This window comes from Protopterus annectens, chromosome 2.part1 (genome assembly GCF_019279795.1).
Source record: "Protopterus annectens isolate FY-2018-M chromosome 2.part1, PAN1.0, whole genome shotgun sequence".
Taxonomy (NCBI): Eukaryota; Metazoa; Chordata; order Ceratodontiformes; family Protopteridae; genus Protopterus; species Protopterus annectens.
Window position 1 is genome coordinate 580,825,446 of NC_056729.1, and position 23,675 is coordinate 580,849,120.

A 23,675-nucleotide genomic window follows, 5' to 3' on the forward strand; every position below is an offset into this window, starting at 1 on the left:
GCTACAGGAAGTCTTCTTCTCACTGGCTCCTTGGTACTCTACATTTCAGCCAGTGAAAGAGAAGAAAGCAGAGCAAAACAGGGCAGAAGAATGGATCTTTTGTGTGTGTGTGTGTGTGTCTGTGTGTGTGTGTCTGTGTCTTTGTGTGTGTGTGTGTGTGTGTGTGTGTGTGTGTGTGTGTGTGTGTGTGTGTGTGTGTGTGTGTGTGTGTGTGTGTGTGTGTGTGTGTGTGTGTGTGACTATCCAGCTAGCTCCAGGCTTAGCCTTGGATGTTTCACAAACCTGATAGTGGGAACATACAGTACAGTGCTTGTAAAAATGATAAAAGTATGTGTGTCAAAAGATTAGTACTTGTATATCAGAAGAGGACTGTGGCAGAGATAAGTGATAACAGAGGGTTATCTGCAATATTCATATGAACATGACGGACCAAAGATCTTCTACCATTAACATCATGGTACATTAATATTATCTTGAACAAAAATGTTTTGTTGCCAGACTTCATATGAAATAAGATGAAAAATAAAATGTCTTTGCTAGTACCTTTCTACTGCCCTACATTTGTATTCATAGGTTCTGTCCCTGCTAGTGCTCAGATAAAATATTTTAGAGAGCCATAAAAAGGTAAAGCTTTTTCTGGACTCAAAGTGTACTCTTCCTTGGGTAGAAACAATTCGCCCATTAAATGCTAATAGCTAACAATTGCAGTATGTATTCCTTGTACTTAGTCTATTATAATTAAAGGGCGTTCTTGTATTTGTGATGTTTCTTTATCCAGACAATTCTTGATTGTTAAGTTACCATTTGTGTTTGGAAAAATGTAGCCTTGCTCTTTATTGTTCCTAGTGTTTGTAGCCTGGGAGAAGAATTTGCAAAATTAAAGTTTAAAGTGAAAAAATAATTTAAAATAAAATTAAACTTTAAAGTTTAAAGGTATCTTTTTGCATAAAACTTTTGTGAGATAATGGTTTTACTGCATGTTGTAATACTGGCATTTCAATAGATAACAAGAGTTATAAGAAATATGCAAGATGTCATCTTTTCTATAGGTACAGTGCAGTCACTGTTGAAATACTGATTTAGAGAGCTGAGTACTTTGGTTATAGTGCCATGAGCTGAGATCTGCTACTGCAACATCCTGATTGAGGGGAATATGTAAATGAAAAAAAATCATTGGGACTGGCTTAAAGTTTAAGGAGATTACCTCACATGCACAATATACAGGGTTTAATTTTACCCGTTTGTCAGAGCTGAGCATTGGCTAGGCACATAATAGGCTGCAGACTGATTACCTAGTGTTTACCAATGAATTAGCAAGTGTTTAATTAATTAGTTTGGCCCCAGTGGATTGTGGGACTGAGTCCCACCCATCTGCGGTGATATAATCTCATGCCTGGCATACAGGGCACATCCGCAAAATGAAGAGTATCAGAAGCACTAGATCCAAGGATTTAAATTTTGCTTGTACCATAAATAAGACATGTTGGCAAGACAGATATGTGTCTCAGAGAATCCCCATGCTCTGGAGCAAGATCCTCTCTATCAGTGAATGACAGTCCTTCCCTTACCCTATTTAAGCATAATCTTAACCAATGGATGGGAAATCGGAAATTCACCCTGGGTCTGGCCCCCATGTCTCTAATAGACAGAGGCAGACAGTAATGCCCAAATTAGCATAACCACCCACATAACCTCTAGAAACTTCCTAATATACCTTTTCTTAATAAAATCCCATAATAGATAGGGACACATTTGGGTTTTTTGCATTTCTAGGTTTATAAAGGCCCTGGCGGTTGTTAGCCTAGTATATACCCATGAACTAAAAAAAAAAAACATTAAAACTCTGCATGAGGGGCAAACCTTCCAAACATTTCATGCAGGGGTTTCACGGAATATATGCTGAATACACAGAACCTTGGGCTAGATTATGTATTATCAAAGAAACAGGATGTCATTAAAGTAGATCTCACTGACCTGTTTCATCACACTGTGGTAGAGCTGTGTCTGTACGGAAATCACTCTCATCTTCTGTGTATATTTTTTCTCAGGAAGAAGCCGTAGAGATGCTTCATGACAAAAGTGTAACTTCAGTATTATTCTCTTTGGATGTAATTCCTTTATAAAGTATGTTATTAAGGTGAAAATGGGGATTCTGCTTACTTGGGCGGGGGGGGGGGTGATGCAAGTCATCACTTAACAATGAGTCACTTTTTATAGTCCAGCATGCATTTGTTGGTACATAATATAAATGATGGCAAGCAGTAATTGTGAAGATAGCAGTAAGACAGAATGTAATAGGTAACAGAGTGATGTCACTGAAAATATTTGCTGTGTATGTTAATTATAGCCATCAGGCAAGTATTTGAACTGTGACATGTGCAAAAATCAGGATAACTGTGGGGTAGAATTACCAAACCTATGAACTATCATTTGTATGCATTGTCAGGGTCACTGCAGAATGTGGTAAACAAGAGCATAGCATCAGTGAGTACACATACTGTGAATGTTTACCCCAGGATACCAGTACAGTACTCCAGAACAAACTGTACATGAGCATAGCATCAGTGAGCACACATACTGTGGATGTTTACCTCAGGATACCAGTAGAGTACTTCAGAACAAACTGTACATGAGCATAGCATCAGTGAGCACACATACTGTGGATGTTTTCCCCAGGATACCAGTACAGTACTCCAGAACAAACTGTACATGAGCATAGCATCAGTGAGCACACATACTGTGGAAGTTTACCCCAGGATACTAGTACAGTACTCCAGAACAAACTGTACATGAGCATAGTGTCAATGAGCATACATAATGTGAATGTTTACCCCAGGATATCAGTACAGTACTCTAGAAGAAACTGTGCATGAGCATAGCATCAGTGAGCATACATACTGTGAATGTTTACCCCAGGATACCAGTACAGTACTCCAAAACAAACTGCACATGAGCATAGCATCAGTGAGCACATATACTATGGATGTTTACCTCAGGATACCAGTAGAGTACTTCAGAACAAGCTGTACATGAGCATGGCATCAGTGAGCACACATACTGTGAATGTTTACCCCAAGATACCAGTAGTGATTGCAGAACAAACTGTACTGCAGCATAACATCGGTGAGCAATCCTGTGAATGTTTAAACCAGGATACCAATCCAGTACTCCAGAACAAACTGCACATGAGCATAGCGTCATTGAGCACACATAATGTGAATGTTTACCCCTGGATACCAGTACAGTACTCTAGAAGAAACTGTGCACGAGCATAGCATCAGTGAGCACACATACTGTGAATATTTACCCCAGGATACCAGTACAGTACTCCAGAACAAACTGTACATGAGCATAACATCAGTGAGCAATACTGTGAATGTTTACCCCAGGATGCCAATACAGTACTCCAGAACAAACTGTACATGAGCATAGCGTCAGTGAGCACACATAATGTGAATGTTTACCCCTGGATACCAGTACAGAAATCTAGAAGAAACTGTGCACGAGCATAGCATCAGTGAGCACACATACTGTGAATGTTTACCCCAGGATACCAGTACAGTACTCCAGAACAAACTGTACATGAGCATAGCATCAGTCAGCACACATACTATGAATGTTTACCCCAAGATACCAGTAGTGTACTCCAGAACAAACTGTACACAAGCATAGCATCAGGGATCACACATAATGTGAATGTTTACCCCAGAATACCAGTAATGTACTCCAAAACAAATTGTACATGAGCATAGCATCAGTGATGACACATACTGTGAATGTTTACCTCAGGATACCAGTACAGTACTCCAGAACAAACTGTACATGAGCATAGCATCAGTCAGCACACATACTATGAATGTTTACCCCAAGATACCAGTAGTGTACTCCAGAACAAACTGTACACAAGCATAGCATCAGGGATCACACATAATGTGAATGTTTACCCCAGGATACCAATACAGTACTCCAGAACAAACTGTACACGAGCATAGCATCAGGGATCACACATACTGTGAATGTTTACCCCAGGATACCAATACAGTACTCCAGAACAAACTGTACACGAGCATAGCATCAGTGATGACACATACTGTGAATGTTTACCCCAGGATATCAGTACAGAACTCCAGAACAAACTGTACACGACAGACAGCTAACAGTAATGAGTAATCATTTCAGAGGTCTTGTATGCTGATGGTAATGTTACGCATTGTGACAGGATTGGGAATGAACAGCATTACAGACAGGCAGCATATTCATTCATCCATGGTTGAAAATAATATAAATGTTATTCAAGAGCAAAGGTAGGAGGAAATCAGGGACAGTTACACATAGGCATGGAAGCAAAAATTGTAATGACTGTTACTATACCTAGGGAATTATAGCCAGCAATAAACTTAAAGCTTTATCAAAGTAGGCATAAATCTTTTGTAACGTAATTATTGTTTTGTCTTTCCCTTTTCTCTTACCTATCCCTCTTCCTTGCTATGTTTAGGATGATTCTGTTAAACTACCTCGCCAAAACAAGGACAAAGTCAGACCTTCTAGCTGCACTAACATTGTCTATCTGCTGGAATAGCATAGAGTCTACCATTTCATTGGAGAAACCCCTAAACCATTTCTTATTCAACTCTTATCTGGCATCCAGTTTACGCAACACCATTAGCAGGTAGGTTTTATGTTTTACTTTTGGTTTATGAAATGTGCTGTCTGCAAACTGAGATACATATTGAAAATTAATTATATATAGTAGTAATGCTGTCCTCACAGCTCTGCTGCTAAGACAAGCAGAAACCAAGTATCACAAAGCTGTCTTCCCTCTGAAGCACTGACTCATAGGTTCACAGGTTCATAGGAGGTTACTAGGCTAACAGCCCTAGAGCCCTTACAAGCCTAGCCATATTTATCCCGAGTTGCCCCAGCTGTCATGATTAGATGAGTGAAGTTCACAGAGGTAAGGGGCTATGGTACTAAATACTGACCTCCTCTGTCCAGGAGGGACATGGGCACCACCCCAGGAGTGAATCTGAGGTCACCCATACATTGATCTAGGTTGCATTTTAAGAGGGTTAGGGAGGGGCTCTTTTTCACATGAACTGGAAGCTTGTGCCAGAGAAGTGGCAGTCTCTGGGAGATGTATCTTTCTCTCCAGCATGACCTGTTCATGATAGAGGCTAGGTTAAGATCCCTAGAGCGGGTGACCCTCCTAAAATTTGATTTCTAAATGTGTAGAATTTCCATCAGATTGCCTTGTAAGTCAGGCACAGGTCACCTCTTAGCAACCTGTAGAAGACAGAATACAAAGACAGGGCTTTCAGTCTTTCCACGTAAGACTTGTTTTGTGTACCTTGTAATTTCTTGGAGAGAAACCTCTGTGGTCTCTCCATTTGTTGCAGGTGTCTGGTGAGGTACATCCAAAAGGGAGCATTGTACTCAATTATTGGTCTAATGAGGTCTGAGTATAATGGAATTATAATATCTTTAGATCTAAATTAGATGCTTTTACTTATAATATCTGCCACATAGGATTCCCTTACTACTGTGGAAATGTGGTGGTCAAAGTTCAGATTACTGTACCACTGGGTCTACACTTAGGAGAGTGCTATCCATAATATAATTAGCAAAGATGAACTAAAACCACACCAAAAAACTGACAGACCAAAAAACAAAAAAGGACTGTATGCTAAAAACACTCCGCACTTTATTGTAAATCCAAAACAATCCTGTAAAGCGCTTTTCGTTTTAGTCCAGTGACTAAACTTCATCAGACAAAAAAAAACTTTATTCCTATAGTCACTTAAATACAATACTAAACTACCTATTAATTAATTAACCAATCTTATAATCAACACTACTAACTTGTGTCTTAATTTTAACACTAGTTTAAAAAGATTATTTAAATAACATAAAAAAGTGTACATGTGAATATAAATATAAACACACATAAATTTTAGAATATAAAGTCTGAAATATAAAAAAGGATGTAAAGAATATATGTATATATATATATAGTATGTAAATATATATATATATATATATATATATATATATATGTAAATATATATATATATATATATATATATATATATATATATATAAATGCTCAGCTAAGTTTCTACCCTTAATCCACAATGTAAAATGAGTTAGAATATTATGGTAGATCTACAGGTAAAACCATACTAGTTACATATATATTTTTTATTAAAATAATAATAGTACATAATACAATAGACTAACTGACAAACTGAAAATAGTTCACTCACGTATCTTATTAATGAGTAGGTTAATATATAGTCTTATAAACATGTTCAGAAAGTGGTGATGCGGTAAACTTAAAAACCACATAGTCACCACTTATCTCAAGAGACTCTTAAGTTTTAGAACACATACTATAGAACAATAATCATTCAGTCCTGGAAATGAGTAAGAATTAAGTCTAAGTTGCCACATTAATTCCAGTTTTTCCAACATTAGACTCGTGGGTCCCCCTCGTTTGTCAGGCTTCGTAGAGTCAATGACTCGAAATTTAAAATAATGGCCTCCATATTCTGTAGTGTGCCTCGCTAGGGCACTCTCTAGTTTATTTTTGCTTATATAATATGTATGTTCATACACCATTTCTTTGAATTTACGGTCGGTCTTGCTGACATAAAAAGCTGGGCACTTTTGGCACTGTGCTAAATACACTATTGATTTTGAGTTACAGTTAAATTTGTTGTATGTACAAAAGGATTTACCCCTAACAGTGAACTTTCAATCTATGTCAATATGTCTGCACTGGTTACAGGTTACAGGTCTCAGTTATATGTCCCAGGGTTCCTTTTTGAATTGTTCATACTCCTTTTCATCATAATTTTCAAGGTTTGTCCTTTCCAAAAAATAATGAGGGGTTGTTCACCCACCTTCCTTTGTGTCTCTTTATCTATCCTAAGCAGTTCCTAATTTTTAAAAATTATACGTCTCAGTTCTTGAGCATCAGTGTTAAATGTAGTAACAAAACTAAGGGAATATTTATTGTCTACTTTACTAATTTCAGATCTATGTTCAACAATATTCCCTTGCTTCTTCACAGTCAGGATTAGCACTGTTTAATGATAGTACTTGCTCTATATAGTTGACTGGTATAACCCTGTTGTTAGTTCTACCCTTTAGTATTGGGTTATAAAACCCTTGGTTCCGTTTTGGTTTTAACTTCAAAGATAAGTTCAGTGACTAGTTGGTTTGGGTAGCCTCTTTGTAAAAACATTTGTTTAAGGTTGTAGCATTCTTCATCAAAGTCGTCTAATTTAGTAATCATCCTTACCACATGTACCAGTTGCCCCTTAACTACAGATTTTTTCTGGTGAAACTGGTGGCTACTGGTATAGTGCAGGAAGGAGTTTGAATAAGTCTTTTTTTGATATATACGAGCCGTATAATTACTATTTATTCGATCTTTAGTCAATTCAATGTGCAAGTAAGGTATACAGTCAGTATGGTGATGGCTAGTAAACCTTACAAAAAGTGTAGATGAATTCAGCTTATCGACTAAGGTAGTGGCCATGTCTTTGTTCCCTTTTATGATCATAAATATGTCGCCCAAAAAGCAGGTATAAAAATAAAGGTAGTCATTACTAGGTTCCTCATCTAGGATGGTGTTCTTTTCCCAGTAGGCCATCACTAAGTTTGCAAAACTAGCCCCACAGGGGGACCCCATAGCCACTCCTGTTTTCTGTAAGAAGTAATCATTGTTAAACATAATATAATTATTAAATAGGATTATATCCAATAACTGCTCTATAAGTCTTGTCTCATCATCTGGTGCCCCACTTAACCTCGTATGTTCAATGATCCATTCTATGCCAGTATCGTGTCGGATGGCTGTGTATAAATCACAGACATCAACCATTAGAAAATTGTATTCACTCATGTAATCAAGTTCATTAATGCTAGCAAGGAGTGACCATGAGTCTTTGCAAATTTGGGGTTTCATTTGAACGTATCTTTTCAAAATAGAGTCAAGTTTAGCATAAGAATAAGTAATTTATTGTTTTGCATCTAGTAGTACTCTCATAGGTGGATTGTTCAAGTTCTTATGAATTTTGGGTACACCATATATCACTGGTGACCTTGGAGATAACATTGACAAATAATTATAGGTATTAATGTCAATCAGAGAGTCTGTAAACAAGTCATCAAGGTATACCCGTATCCTATTATAAGCTATGTTGACTTCATTTAAGCTGACTTTAATGTAAGCTTTGCCTTCAAGGATGCTAGCCATTTTTCATTATATTAATCTAAATCCATTACAACCAGTCCGCCTCCTTTGTCTGGTTTCATGAGTCAGACAGGTTGTAGTTTAAAGTTAGTTAATTCTTCCTTTTCTATCCTATTCAAGTTTGTTTTAGGCTCTCTTCTACATGATTCACCAAAATGGGCTCTAAAGTCCATTTCACAGATCTTTTCGAAAAGTAAAATTCCTGGGTGAATCGGAGGGTTGTAAGTGCTGGCAACACGTAGTAGCTGGTTCTCTATGTTCTCATTGCCGCCAAGCAAAAAACACAAGTTCAATTTCCTGATGTATTCCTGATGTGCAATTTAAAGTCCAATAACAAGTTAGCTAGCTCCATTGGTCGTGAAGGCACAAAGGTTAAACCCTTAGCAAAAACGTCTACCAGGACAGGGTCAATATCAAAGTCGGTAAAATTGTAAATTTTAAAATCATTCCTCTTATTGGTAATAATTTTACAAGTTCTTTCGTTACCAACATTTATTGTATTACTCACATTGTTCTGTCTTACCACTGTGTTATCTCATTCTGTCACCTCTTGCATTTGTTGTTCTTCCGAGTATTGTAGACTCATTGGTTCCCTTGCTGCTGCTGTTTAGTGTAAGTTTGGCCACCGGAGTTGTGAAAATTTTGCTTGTTTGGTTTACTGTTATTCACAAACCCTTGCATGGACTCTCCCTGATTCCCATTCAAGTTATTTGGTGTATTCGTACCCTCATTACGATGAGTCTCCGTTTGTTGAATGTTGACTTCTCTACTTGGACCTGGTCTCAATGTTCCACTCTGTGTTCGCCATTTGCATATTAGGCTGGTTTAAGGTCTCTTGATGATTTCCTGCAATCGAATTCCATATTTGAGAAGTAAGAGGGTTCGGATAGGCAACTCCATTGTAGTCATTCCGGTCCCTCTGCATTTTTTTATTTTTAGTTTCTCTTTTCAGCATCTGCTGATTGATACTCGTAAATGTCCTGTTGTATTCGTACTGATATCTCACAGAATCACAATCATTTTTAATATCAGTATCCAGTATGTTGGCCTCCTTCATTAAATTGTCAATCTGCTGCTGATAATGATGAGATATCAGTTGTAAAGGTTCCAGTCCATGTTTGTTAAAAATTTTAATAAGTTGTAAGTGGAAAACAGAACCCGATTCTAACCCCATAGGGTATTGCCATGATCGTAAACCCTTAGGCACAATTTCTTCCTTTAAACATTCTTTAAAATAGTTCATTTCAAGTTGGAGCTTCCTAATTTTGAACAACTTATAGTCTGACTCATTTCCATCAACAGATACTGTAAATGAGAGAAACTAAAAATAAAAAATTGCAGAGGGACCAGAATGACTACAACAATGGAGTAGCCTATCCAAACCCTTCTACTTCTCAAATATGGAATTCAATTGGAGGAAATCGTCAAGAGACCTTAAACCAGCCTAATACGCGAACGGCGAACACAGAGTGGAACACGTCATCGAGACCAGGTCCAAGTAGAGAACGCAACATTCAACAAATAGAGTCTCATCGTAATGAGGGTACGAATACACCAAATAACTTGAATGGGAATCAGGGACAGTCCATGCAAGGGTTTGCGAATAACAGTAAACCAAACAAGCAAAATTTTCAAAACTCCGGTGGCCGAACTTACACCAAACAACATCAGCAGGGGTACCAACAAGTCTACAATATTCAGAAGAACAACAAATGCAAGAGGTGACAGAACGAGATAACACAGTGGCAAGACAGAACAATGTGAGTAATACAATAAATTTTGGTAGCGAAAGAACTTGTAAAATTATTACCAGTAATGGGAATGATTTTAAAATTTACAATTTTACCGACTTTGATATTGACCCTGTCCTGGTAGAAGTTTTTGCTAAGGGTTTAACCTTTGTGACTTCACAACAAAAGGAGCTAGCTAACTTGTTATTGGACTTTAAATTGTACATCAGGAAATTGAACTTGTGTTTGTTGCTTGGCGGCAGTGAGAACGTAGGGAACAAGCTACTACGTGTTGCCAGCACTTACAACCCACCGATTCACCCAGGACTTTTACTTTTCGAAAAGATCTGTGAAATGGACCATAGAGCCCATTTTGGCAGATCATGTAGAAGAGAGCCTAAAACAAACTTGAACAGGATAGAAAAGGAAGAATTAACTAACTTTAAACTACAACATGTCCGACTCATGAAACCAGACAAAGAGGCGGATTGGTTGTAATGGATTTAGATCAATATAATGAAAAAATGGCTAGCATCCTTGAAGGTGAAGCTTACATTACAGTAAGCTTAAATGAAGTCAACATAGCTTATAATAGGATACGGGTATACCTTGATGACTTATTTACAGCCTCTCTGATTGACATTAATACCTATAATTATTTGTCAATGGTATCTCCAAGGACACCAGTGATATTTGGTGTACCCAAAATTCATAAGAACTTGAACAATTCACCTATGAGAGCACTAGTAGATGCAAGGCAATAAATTACTTATTCTTGTGCTAAACTTGACTCTATTTTGAAAAAATAAGTTCAAATGGAACCCCAAATTTGCAAAGACTCATGGTCATTCCTTGCCAGCATTAATGAACTTGATTACATTAATGAATACAATTTTCTAATGGTTGATGTCTGTGATTTATACACAGCCATCCCACATGATACTGGCATAGAATGGGTCATTGAACATATGAGGTTAAGGGGGGCACCAGATGATGAGACAAGACTTATAGAGCAGTTATTGGATATAATCCTATTTAATAATTATATTATGTTTAACAATGATTACTTCTTACAGAAAACAGGAGTGGCTATGGGGTCCCCCTGTGGGACAAGTTTCGCAAACTTAGTGATGGTCCACTGGGAAAAGAACACCATCCTAGATAAGGGGTCTATTAATGACAACCTTTATTTTTATACCCGCTTTTTGGACAACATATTTATGATCATAAAAGGGAACAAAGACATGGCTACTACCTTAGTTGATAAGCTGAATTCATCTACACTTTTGTAAGGTTTACTAGCCATTACCAAACTGACTGTATACCTTACTTGGACATTGAATTGACTAAAGATCGAATAAATAGTAACTATACGACTCGTATATATCGAAAAAAGACTTATTCAAACTCCTTCCTGCACTATACCAGTAGCCACCCGTTTCACCAGAAAAAATCTGTAGTTAAGGGACAACTGGTACATGCGGCAAGGATGATTACTAAATTAGACGACTTTGATAAAGAATGCTACAACCTTAAACAAATGTTTTTACAAAGAGGCTACCCAAACCAACTAGTCACTGAACTTATCTTTGAAGTTAAAACCAAAACGGAACCAAGGGTTTTATAACCCAATACTGAAGGGTAGAACTAACAACAGGGTTATACCAGTCAACTATATAGAGCAAGTACTATCATTAAACAGTGCTAATCCTGACTGTGAACAAGGGAATGTTGTTGAACATAGATCTGAAATTAGTAAAGTAGACAATAAATATTCCCTTAGTTTTGTTACTACATTTAACACAGATGCTCAGGAATTGAGATGTATAATTTTTTAAAAATTGGGAACTGCTTAGGATAGATAAAAAGACAAAAAGGAAGGTGGGTGAACAACCCCTCATTTTTTGGAAAGGGCAAACCTTGAAAAATATAATGAAAAGGAGTATGAACAATTCAAAAAGGAACCCTGTGACTTATAAATGTGAGGCCTGCAACCAGTGCAGATATATTAAGATACGTTGTAAGTTCACCGTTAGGGATAAATCCTTTTGTACAAAGGACAGATTTAACTGTAACTTGAAATCAATAGTTTATTTAGCACAGTGCCAAAAGTGCCCAGCTTTTTATGTCGGCAAGACCGACCGTAAATTCAAAGAAAGGGTGTACGAACATACGTATTATATAAGTAAAAATTAACTAGACAGCGCCTAGCGAGGCAGACTGCAGAATATGGAGGCTATTATTTAAAATTTCGAGTCATTGACTCTACAAAGCCTGACAAACAAGGGGGACCAACGAGTCTAATGTTGGAAAAACTGGAATTAATGTGGCAACTTAGACTTAACTCTTACTCATTTCCAGGAATGAACGATTATTGTTCTATAGTATGTGTTCTAAAACTTAAGAGTCTCTTGAGATAAGTGGTGATTATGTGTTTTTTAAGTTTACCCCATCACCACTTTCTGAACATGTTTATAACACTATCCCTGGGATTCATGAAGCACAGTGCAAGGACGGTGTTAGCCTTGCACCAAGCGTGTGGCGTAGATATGTCGCAGCAACACCATATGCATATTAATGAAGGCGCACTGCCGCACCGTCCACGTGCACAGGAAATGTGCGCGAGTGCAGGGGGCGTGTTTAAGCACTGCATGGAGGCGTGAACATGTCCGCTACAGTCGTGCCACCTAAAATGCTGACTAGTACAGCCTGCCTCTAATAGTAATCAATCCTGTCAGTGTCCATGGATACTGAAATGTATGCAAAGCATACAAGAGAGTTCTGCGAACACCAAAATAAAATCACAGGAGTAAACACTCAAGCACGCAGCTGAATGTTGAGCCCCCATCCCTAGAGCTATTACATTTAAAACCCTGTGTCCGTATTTCATTGTTGTGTTGATTTTTATACCAAGTGGAAGCGAAATGCAGCATGTTTGCACGTCACTGCCCTTTGCTAAGCCTAGCCCAATGGTTAGAGCATTCGCTTAATATCTGCCCATTCGCGGTCCGAGTCGTCCTTGTCTAGACAGCCCAAAAATTAATGGGTATAGCCTGGGTCAACCTACCATGTAATGAAAGATAAGTATTTGCGTGTACCTATGTGCGTGAAGTACAGCATGTGAAAGACCAAATATGCTAGGGTTGGCCTCACAACCATAATGGTATCAGAGATATGTAGAGTAAGCAATGTGTACTGCTGTCTGTGTCATGGGCTAACAACCAGAGAAGGGATGGATGGTATGTATGTGGATTTGGGGGGGGGGGGGGGGGGTGATGGGTAATGTAGTAATCCGCCAAGGGGAGATTGGGTCGGATGTACAATAGGTGAACTGGAGGTGTACTAGGGAGCAGTGGGAGAATCCAAAAGGAAACTAAAGAACATACATTCACATCCCCAATACACCCTGTCAGGTCATATTGCAGAACACAATCCCATAAATATATGAACATTAAAATGTATGATACACATGTACAGAAAGTGTACCGGCTCACACCACATAATGGTTTGGCCTGAACTGAGCCATCCAACCCCTACACACCTGGATACATAATTGAATACCCATCGTCCCCTCTACAGCAGGGGGCCCTTGCTGAACGTCCACCAAAACCACCCATACGCGGGCTGCTAGCTATGCAAGGGCTGCTAATTTTATATGATGCCCAGAATAATGGCTGTTGGATATAGGGTGATTAAGGCACATTCAAGCAGACATTCAACAGTATGGGAAATGTAAATAAGTATGTAAGTGTATATGCAGTGTATGTACAGACAGATATATATATATATATATATATATATATATATATATATATATATATATATATATATATATATATATATATATATATATCCATGAAGAATGAACATGGTCACAATAAAGCATTCATAATGAATGCAAAGGAAAACAGCAGCAGAACCCCCATATTATTTATTGCTGTCGTATCAAGCTAGCCAGAGGTGAGCAAACCTCCTGCGTCTCCAAACACATGTAGGATGCTAACAGTGGGACTATCTTTGTCCATGTGCTAAGTCAGACTTTCAAACAGGTACAGGGCAGTCCCAGGCTCCAGTCAGATGAGCCAAAAACTGGAAGACTATTTGAACACCATGACCATTATATGAAAGTATGTTCTAGGACTATAAGTGTGGGACATCTAAATATACTTGGAGTGAGCCAGCATGCGGGATGGGTCTAGAGCGGTAGGGAGTGGCGCATGTGTAGTGGTGTGGTTTTTCCAACTGGAGAATGGATGACTGCTGTGTTAGTGAAGTGTTGAGGCATGTGTTCGGGTAACTATGAACCATGGTTATACATCCAAATGAAGCAGCACACCAATAGTGTAGTGGTTAGAGCATCCGCCTAACGAACAGGCATTCACGGTTCAAGTTAAATTATAGCACATATCATTTTCCATGTGGAATGAATGTCATTCTGCTGTAAAAGCGACATAATAACATGTAAAAGTGAACTTGAGTATCACGTGGGACTTTTAACCAAATCCATTCAATCAAAGTGGTACTGTCATAATGAATAAGGCACAAGTAAGCACAAATAAGCAGCAGTAAACATATATAACAAACAGTAAGCAAATCTGAGTGTGCTTGCGCGGGTGTAAGCAGTGCCCAGCATAGGAAATGTATATAAGTAAGTATAAGTATATATATATAATACACACACACACACATATATATATATATATATATATATATATATATATATATATATATATATATATATATATATATGTATGAACGTCGTAACAATAAAGCATCGAAAAGGAATGAGGAATGAGAAGGGAATCAACAGCAACTATAGTATTATATAGTGCTGTCAGCATATGTCATATCAAGCTGGCCAGGAGTGAGCAAAGCACTGCTACTCACACCACAGGCAGGGTTTTACCAGTCAGAGTAAGATTGCTGATCTGCTAAGTCTACTTTACAAACAATCAGAAGGTAGTCCCCAGTGGGACTACCAAAAATTGACAGCATATTTGGATCTCCGTCCATTACACAAGCAAGGGCAGGTATGTTCAAGGACTAAATGGTGGGAGAGCATGATAATACATGTGTTGGGACAACATACGTGTAGGGCCCCTAATGTTGGGGGGAGGGCAATGTGTGGAGGTGTGTCATGGCTGTGAAAGCAGCTGGATAATGGATGGATTGTGTGTATGTCGAACTTGGGTGGGGTCGAGGAACCATGGGTATGTGATTATGGATCCAGGTGTGTCATGGTTGGATGGCCTGGTTCTAACTGGACCGTCTCGTGAAGGCCAGCGAGTTAGTTATAAGTATGTATGCATACACACATTCATACATCTATATCTAGAAGTACATTCCCTGTAACATATCCATTCCATTTGCAGACATAAACACATGAATGTGCCCTTACAAACCTTGACAGTAGATAGAATAATAGGTAGTGCATAAGAGGGAAGGGACGAAATTGCTAAAACGCAGAAGTGTGTACAATGTCTGAAGTCCGTGCTGTGCTGAATAAATCAAATGTGAGGACTGTCTCACACAGGGAATTATCCCTGTGATCTGCCTGCAAAGGCAGTGCCAAATATCAAACCGGTCTATTTGTAAAAGAATCACGCCGAACACGTACATAATTAGTTCTCATGTGTAACTTCTGCGTTACCATATAGTCAGACCAATTAATTCATTGTAGTGTCATGTTAATGGGAGTAAGTATGTAAAGAAGTAAGAGTCTAATCTTGACATAAAGACAACTGTGTCCCATGTGGGATAACGCAAAAATTGCGAATAGTGTCCTATTGGTCACTCATGTCACTAATGTTTGTGGACTAAACGTTAGGGATTCCTGAGGATACATGTAGTGAGTCAACCGATGGGATGGGTCTACAGGGGTAGGGAGGGGCCAATGTGTACTGGTGTGGATACACCGCAAATCCAACTGGAGAATGGATGACTGCACTGTTAGTGAAGTGTTGGGGTGGGTGTTTGGGGAATTAAGAGACATGGGTATATGGGTATATATGCAACTGAAGCAGCACAGCAATAGTGCATTGGTCAGAGCATTCGCCTAACAAACAGGCATTCACAGTCCGAGTCCCACACTAGCACATATCATTTTCCATGTGGAATGTGTATATAAACATGGGTAAATGTAATTGCTTTTTTCTGAGGAAGTTCACGTAATAAATGAGTGAATGAAAGCGCTAAATCCATTCGTTTTCTAGTGGTCATTGGATTTAAACTTGAAGACTGTCTTTTTTGAGTTTTTCTTTGTATATAAATATATTTATACATCGTATTGCTGTAAAACCTACATAAGAACATGTACATGTGAAATGGAGTACTGCATGAAGTGTTTAATTAATGTAATTCAATCTCAGTGTTAGTGACATAATGAATAAGTTACTAATAAGAAGGTGTAAGCACAAATACGCAGTAGTAAACATATATAAGCACCAGTAAGCATGTTTAAGTGCGTTTGCGTGGGGGTACTTTTCTGTTAACGGGGCAACACTGTTAATGCGGTTGCTGACTTCCGAATCCAGTGTCAAACCCTGTATTTGTGTTAGTCTTAACGTGTGTGTAAAATGTAGAAGTTACAGTTGTTTTCATTTTGTTTTTACATTTTATCCATTTAACTGATTTACACACAACTGTTAACATTAACATCCAAACAGCATGGCTTGAGACTGGAGTCGGAGCTCAGCACCCACAATGAAAGTGTTTGCCTGAAAGCAGAAGAGTGCAAAAACAAAGACAAAGGCCTACTATTACAGCAGTCTATCCATTATAGGGAAAGCAGGCATTGTAGAAAACGTTTTGATTGTCAAATACCCATCCTCAACATCTCTAATTATACTTACTCGGCTTCTTTAAAACGCGAGTATGCCATTACAATCAGTAAACAGTGATTGTTTGTATTTTAATAGTGTCAGGCATGGATTTAGGAAGGCATTGCTGTGTCCGGAAATAACTGTGTTTACGATGTATACATCTGTTGGTATTGTACAAGGCATTTACATAATTAATCCAAGTTGAAGCCTAATCTTAGCAACTTGTGTCTTGTAAGTCCTTCACGGCAAACATATACATAGCAATTTCACTGTGTTTTAATCATCATTTCACATGCCTCACAGAGGACTGAAAACTGTCTGATTGCAAATGGTCAGCATGACAACGTCTTTGTAAACTGTAAGCACAGGCAGTTACTTCATGTTAGGCATTTCATGCAGTGTACATATCACCATGTCATGACTAATTAACAGAAGACAGGAATGTCATGTTGTTTGCAAGTATTTCCTTATTTCTGATTTCCTGTCTCTGTGACTTACTTGGGCAACACTTTAAAGTGATCGCTGCACTGTAATGCAGTACCTTAGCACGTCTGTCAGGCAGATGTGTGTAAAATTAGACTAGTTACTTGGTTAAACATTTAATTATTAACACAAGCATTTTATACCAACATGTGCTCAACAGGCATGTTAATGAGCTGCATTACACCTAAATGATTGCATTAATAGTGTTGCCCCGATGATGGAAATGTACCCATTCAACAGTATAGGACATGTATTTAATTCCCTATATGTATGTGTGTTAATGTCCACATATATATATATATATATATACATACATACATACATACATACATAGATATAGATTATATATCCCAAGAACAAACCTCGTGACACCAAAGCATTAGAAAAGAATGAAAAGGAAAACACCAGCAGCTCCCGTATTATGTACTGGTGTTAATCCCAAGGCAAGTGTGTTTCTGACTGACACACGGGTTCAGACTGTCGTCTGGGTAATAATAGGGTTGCTGACGTTACTCACCAGGCCTATTGCCAAATATATGGGTATGTCTCGCCAACCCAGTCACTTGGCTGATTGTGACATATATGGCCACTATATAGGAAAACTGCAAAACACGCTCCCCAACACATCCAGTGGCTTGGCACTCACAGCCACCAACACACAGGATATGACTAACAAACACACACACCTGCTATGCCTCGGACTGGAACACCTACCTAACTACTACACAGTACAGCATTACGCAGTTACAGAACATGCTACCGAGATTACTGGGTTACAGCAGTCCGAGAGGTGTATTTCTAGGTGGGTGACATCAGCAGGACTGCCAAAGTTGAGTATATGAATTGTACGGAGTGTGAGTACTCTAAAAGCATTGGTCTGTCCTCAGGCAGATGGTCTCACACACACACACACACACACACACACACACACACACACACACACACACACACACACACACACACACACTCACACACACACACACACACACACACACACACACACTTGGCAAGTCTGGGATTAGAACACTGACCTAACTACTTTATCACACTACAGCAATACACAGTTACAGAACACACTACAGGGACTACTGGGCTACGACTTTCCCAGAGGTTTATTTCTAGGTGAGTGACACCAGCAGCCTTACCAAAGTTGAGTTTAATAATTGTACGGACTGTGAGTAGCCGAAAAAGCATTTCTCTCTACACAGTCTGAGACAGACAGACACGCACACAATCACACACACAATTGGCAAGTCTGGGGTTGGAACTACATCCTAACTAGCTTATCACTACAGCAGTACGCAGTTATGGGACGCACCGTGGAGATTACTGAGCTACAACTCTCCCAAAGGTGTATTTCACATTGGATGACCTCAGCAGGCTTGTCATAATACTGCTATGGGGAGGGCAGTGCGTGCATGGGCCATAACCCATTCATTTAGGGGTTGACATGCCACATGTGGGCACACATGGGGTCATATGTCACAGGTACGTGTATACAGCTACTGGATTACTACTTCCTAGTACAGTCATGTTGCACAGCTGGCACGTGCACCACATCGTCTGTCATGCTGACAGATACTGGTGGCTAGTATCTGCAGTGAATGACATCTGCACCTCATGTATGTGGGGCCCTTTGGCTGTGTGCTGGATGGGACAGGCCCGGATGGCTCCTTGTCACGGTCACCCATGTCCACACATCTATGTCTGTCTATGTTTGGCTTATTATAATGTGTTGTCCTTACATATATGCCTGTATTCCTATCCACTGTGTGTGCAAGGCAGGAGTGGTGCATACTGACATGTGTCTGCACTAAGAACTGCGACTGCCAGATATGTCTGGACCACTGGTGTTTGCAGACATGGCCTTCATGTGTTTAAGTGTGTGAGCATGCCCAGTATGACCTTTCAGTATGTTGTTGACTGACATTGCCTTCATACCTTCAAGTGTGTGAGCATGCCCAGTATGGCCATCTGTATCGCATGTGTGGATCAAGTCCAGGTAGTTTGTACTGCTGATGTTGACCGTTGTGTTGTACACCGAGAGGTAGCATGCTATGTCTGCAGGGTATCCTCGGTCATTTGGCAGTGACTGTTGCTACATATCTGCATAGCGGGGGGGGGGGCACCTGACTGTAGCTACATTCCTACACAGGAGCGGGGGGGAGCACACCTGACTGTTGCTATAAGTGTACGTTAGATGGGGGGCACACCTGACACTTGTACACATTTGCTAGGACTGTACTGGTATGTCAGGTACTCCATTTCAGTGTGTAGTCTTACCTATTGTGCTGGCTAGAGGCATACCAGTGTACTACAGATCTTAGCTTTAATTACCAACATATTAGTTTCTGACTTCCTACCCTTCACAACTTAGATCCAACTACCTGGCCTGCTGTAGTCCGTCTGTATGGGTCTGGGGGAGGGGTTACCCATAGTGCACATTCAGAGGCCATAGTATAGCATTTGTTTGTCTGTCTACACCTGTCCTGCTGGCTGAGACTTGTGTGGGTCTTATGGACACACATGTTGCTCAGCCCATTACCTGTAGTGGGTTGTGTCACCCTGTGAAGTACTGGCTGCTATGGTGACTCCAGTATGTGTTACAGATGTCATGGTGCCACTATGGATGTCTACTGTCTGCTGCCTTAACATTCGGCCACCCAATTCCCTTGCATGCTCACATCCATACCATAGCTAAAGGTAACAACACATTCTACTCCATTTGGAAATTGGTACATTGATTGACTTACCTTGAGGGTGTGCCAGACTTGAGGATGGTGCTGGAGGGCTGCCTATGTCTGATGCCCATAGTACACTCCCTATACATGGTTGAGCACAGGTAGTGTCATGTTTGGCATCCCTTTACTGTCTATGCGAGTCAGAGAGGGTGTTATTCCCTGGGTCCGTACTGTGTCAGTGCATATGCTATGTGTTGCCTCTTTGCCAAGGCCAGATCATACTGGGCATGCCTCTTTCTGCCTATTGGGTCAGGCTCAGGTTGTTCCCCCTCCGAGTCACTCTGTACCTGTACAGGCCTTGGCATTGGTGGGGGGCTGTGTGGCCCTGCCCCATGCTGTTCCTGCTGCAGCTGTTTCTGCAGGATCATATTGTGTAGCATAGCACATACCATAACAATTTGGGTGCATGTAGCTGGAGAATGCTGCAAGGCTCCAATGAATGTGTCCAGATACCGGAACCATGTCCTCAGCATCCCAAACACATGCTCTATTATATGTCTGGCCTGTGCGTGTGCCTCATTGTGGCATTATTGTTCAGGTGAGTGTGCATTTCTGATTGGTGTCATCAGCCACGGCTCCAGTGGGTACCCAGCATCCCCCACTAGGTGACTGTAGGGGATGTCCATATCGGCAAATCTGTGGTACGGCTGCATCAGATGCCATATTTCTGAATCGTCATAGCTTCCAGGGCAGCCAGCACACACATTCATTATAATGCCCTGGGCATCACATATGACCTAGCAGTTGATGGAGGGGTTTCCCCTGCGGTTGAGGTAGGCTCTACCCTGCTCACCAGGTGGTGCTTTGATGCATAAGTGCATGCAGTCTATAGCACCCACTACCCCAGGGTATTCTGCTGTTTGGTGGAAGAGACGCATATTGCTGGTCAACACCTCACGTGTGTTGAGGAAATAAACGTGCTCACTGGCATGTGCTGACATGGCATCCAGGAACTGGTGGAATACTCTGGATGCTGATGCCTGTAAGATCCCCATGATATCCCCAGTTGTGCTTTGGGAGGTACCTGTGGCTAGTATACCTAGGCCTACACATACCTTGGTATCCACTGGGATGGGTTCCCCTCAGCCAGTTTGCTGTGTCAGGTGTGGCTGGCACAGCTCAACAATTTGCTGTAGGAGGTCTCTGTCCACCCTATAGCACTCCGCTATCTCCAGCTCATGTAGCCCCTGGTAGGTTACCCTGAGACTGTACACTCTTCTCAGTCTCCTCACTGTGGGTTGTTTGGCAACATTCACATCCTCACCACCCTCACCTTTTGCACATGTTGTTCTATGTTGCCTGCTGCAGCCCCTTCTCATTTTGTAGGTTTGTTTGTTAAAATTTCCCCGCTTGTATACACTAGTGGTGTAGAGTGTGGAAAAACCAGAGGGGAAGTGTTTGCTTAGTTTATAGTAGTGTTCTGGGCTGGGCTGGTCTGCTGCCTCTGTAATTGGCTAATCCTGATACATTTCACCTGTCAGCTCAGCTAGTTCTCCTTGATTACTTTCCTACTGCTGTTTTCCCTTCCGATTGCCCTAGGCAGGTTTAGACACACCCCTAGATTAGCCGTGCTAAACTAGAAGCAATCCTGAGCCACAGGGCTCCAATCCAATTATAGTATGCCTGACACCCCCCCATGATGTCACCTATATCCAAGTCTTGCACCGGGCTATCTATACTCTTACACTCTTGGGACCTGCCTCACACCCTGGGGAAAACTGGGATTCACTATCCTTCACCTCATTTTCATAGGAGTGCCTGCTAATGCATTGTTACATGTCCTATACTGAGCCTCCCCTAAACCAACCACTGCTTACCGTAACGCAAACCCACACACACCCGCTCACAACTGCTTAAAAGTGCCTTACTCACTCTGTATCCAACGGCCCTTGTTCTGCCCAGCAACAAAGTAACCGGCCTCTGCAAGGCTCAAAACCAGGACCCTGCACACCACAACCGATGTGCTTTACCACTAAGCCATGGGAGATATACAGACATTGGATGTTATCACGAACATATCATCCAGCACAGTCATTCAACAGTATAGGGCATGTATTCCATTATGTAGATGTATGTGTGTCAATGTCTATATATATATATATATATATATATATATATATATATATATATATATATCTCAAGAACAAATCTCGTGACACCAAAGCATTAGAAAAGAATGAAAAGGAAAACACCAGCAGCTCCTGTGTTATGTACTGGTGTTAATCCCAAGGCAAGTGTGTTTTGGTCCGACACATGGGCTCAGACTGTATTCTGGGTAATAATAGGGTTGCTGACTTTACTCACCAGGCCTATTGCCAAATATATGGGTATGTTTTGGCAACCCAGTCTCTTGGCTGATTGTGACATATAGGGCCACTATATACGGAAACTACAAAACACTCCTCAACACATCCAGTGGCTAGACACTCACAGCCACCAACACATAGGGTATGACTGACAAACACACACACCTGCTATGCCTTGGAATAGAACACCTACCTGAGTACTTTAGCACACTACAGCATTATGCCGTTATAGAACGTGCTACCCAGATTACTGTGTTACAGCAGTCCTAGAGGTGTATTTCTAGGTGGGTGACATCAGCAGGATTGCCATAGTTGAGCATAGGACTTGTACAGAGTGTTTGTACTCTACAAAGCATTGTTCTGTCCTCAGGCAGACACACACACACACACACACACACACACACACACACACACACACACACACACACACACACACACTTGGCATGTCTAGGATTAGAACACCGACCTAACTACTTTATCACACTACAGCATTACGCAGTTACAGAACACACTACAGAGATTACTGGGTCACAGCAATCCCAGAGGTGTATTCCTAGGTGGGTGACATCATCAGCCTTGCCAAAGTTGAGTATAGGAATTATACGGAGTGTGAGTACTCTAAAAAGGATTGTTCTGTCCTCAGGCAGATGGACACACACATACACACACAGGTTGTGGGAGCAGAACACCTGCCTATCTACAGATCACTATTACAGTACTACACAGTTACGAGTCGCGCCACAAAGATTAAACATTCCAAGGCAGTCATTCTGACCTTCTAGGATTGCAGACATCAACAGGGATGCTGACAGTTAAGATGTACATAGCTATGAACCTGTTTGGTGAAAGTAGGAGTCCATCCTGAACAGGAGTATGCCCATCTGTGGAATGGACAACTACTATCACTATACAGGGTTACAATGGCCATGCTCATACACACAGAAGCACATAACTTACACAAGGTGTCAGTGGGCATGCTCACACACTTAGTAGTGCAGGGCTGTTTGGAATGCACTATGAATCCAACTACACAAGGTTATACTGGGCATGCTCATACAATTAGTAGCACAGGGCTGTTTGGGATGCACTCTGATTCTAAACACGGAAGGCCACAGTGGCCATGCTCATACAGTTAGACATACAGAATGTGTTGTAATGGACTCTGGTGTTAGTAGTTGTCATTGTTAGCAGGAACGCTGCACTACATATATCTGACACTGGTCATCTACACAACGTCTGCTGCTGTCCATCACCTTAGATGTATCAGTCTATACCAAGCACAATACTACCACTCACAGTGATGTCATGCTAGGAATGGCAACTGCTTGACCAAC

The 23,675-nt window shown here is 40.5% G+C and overlaps 1 protein-coding gene across 1 annotated transcript in view; it reads left to right on the top strand.

Annotated features, from left to right (window-relative positions):
• LOC122794159 (protein ABHD1-like) overlaps nucleotides 1-23,675 on the top strand; it is a 565,767-nt gene that overhangs the window by 338,096 nt on the left and 203,996 nt on the right. The window contains exon 6 of the mRNA XM_044062358.1: nucleotides 4,496-4,669. Coding sequence (XP_043918293.1) covers nucleotides 4,496-4,669 — 174 coding nt within the window. The remainder of the gene's footprint in view (nucleotides 1-4,495; nucleotides 4,670-23,675) is intronic.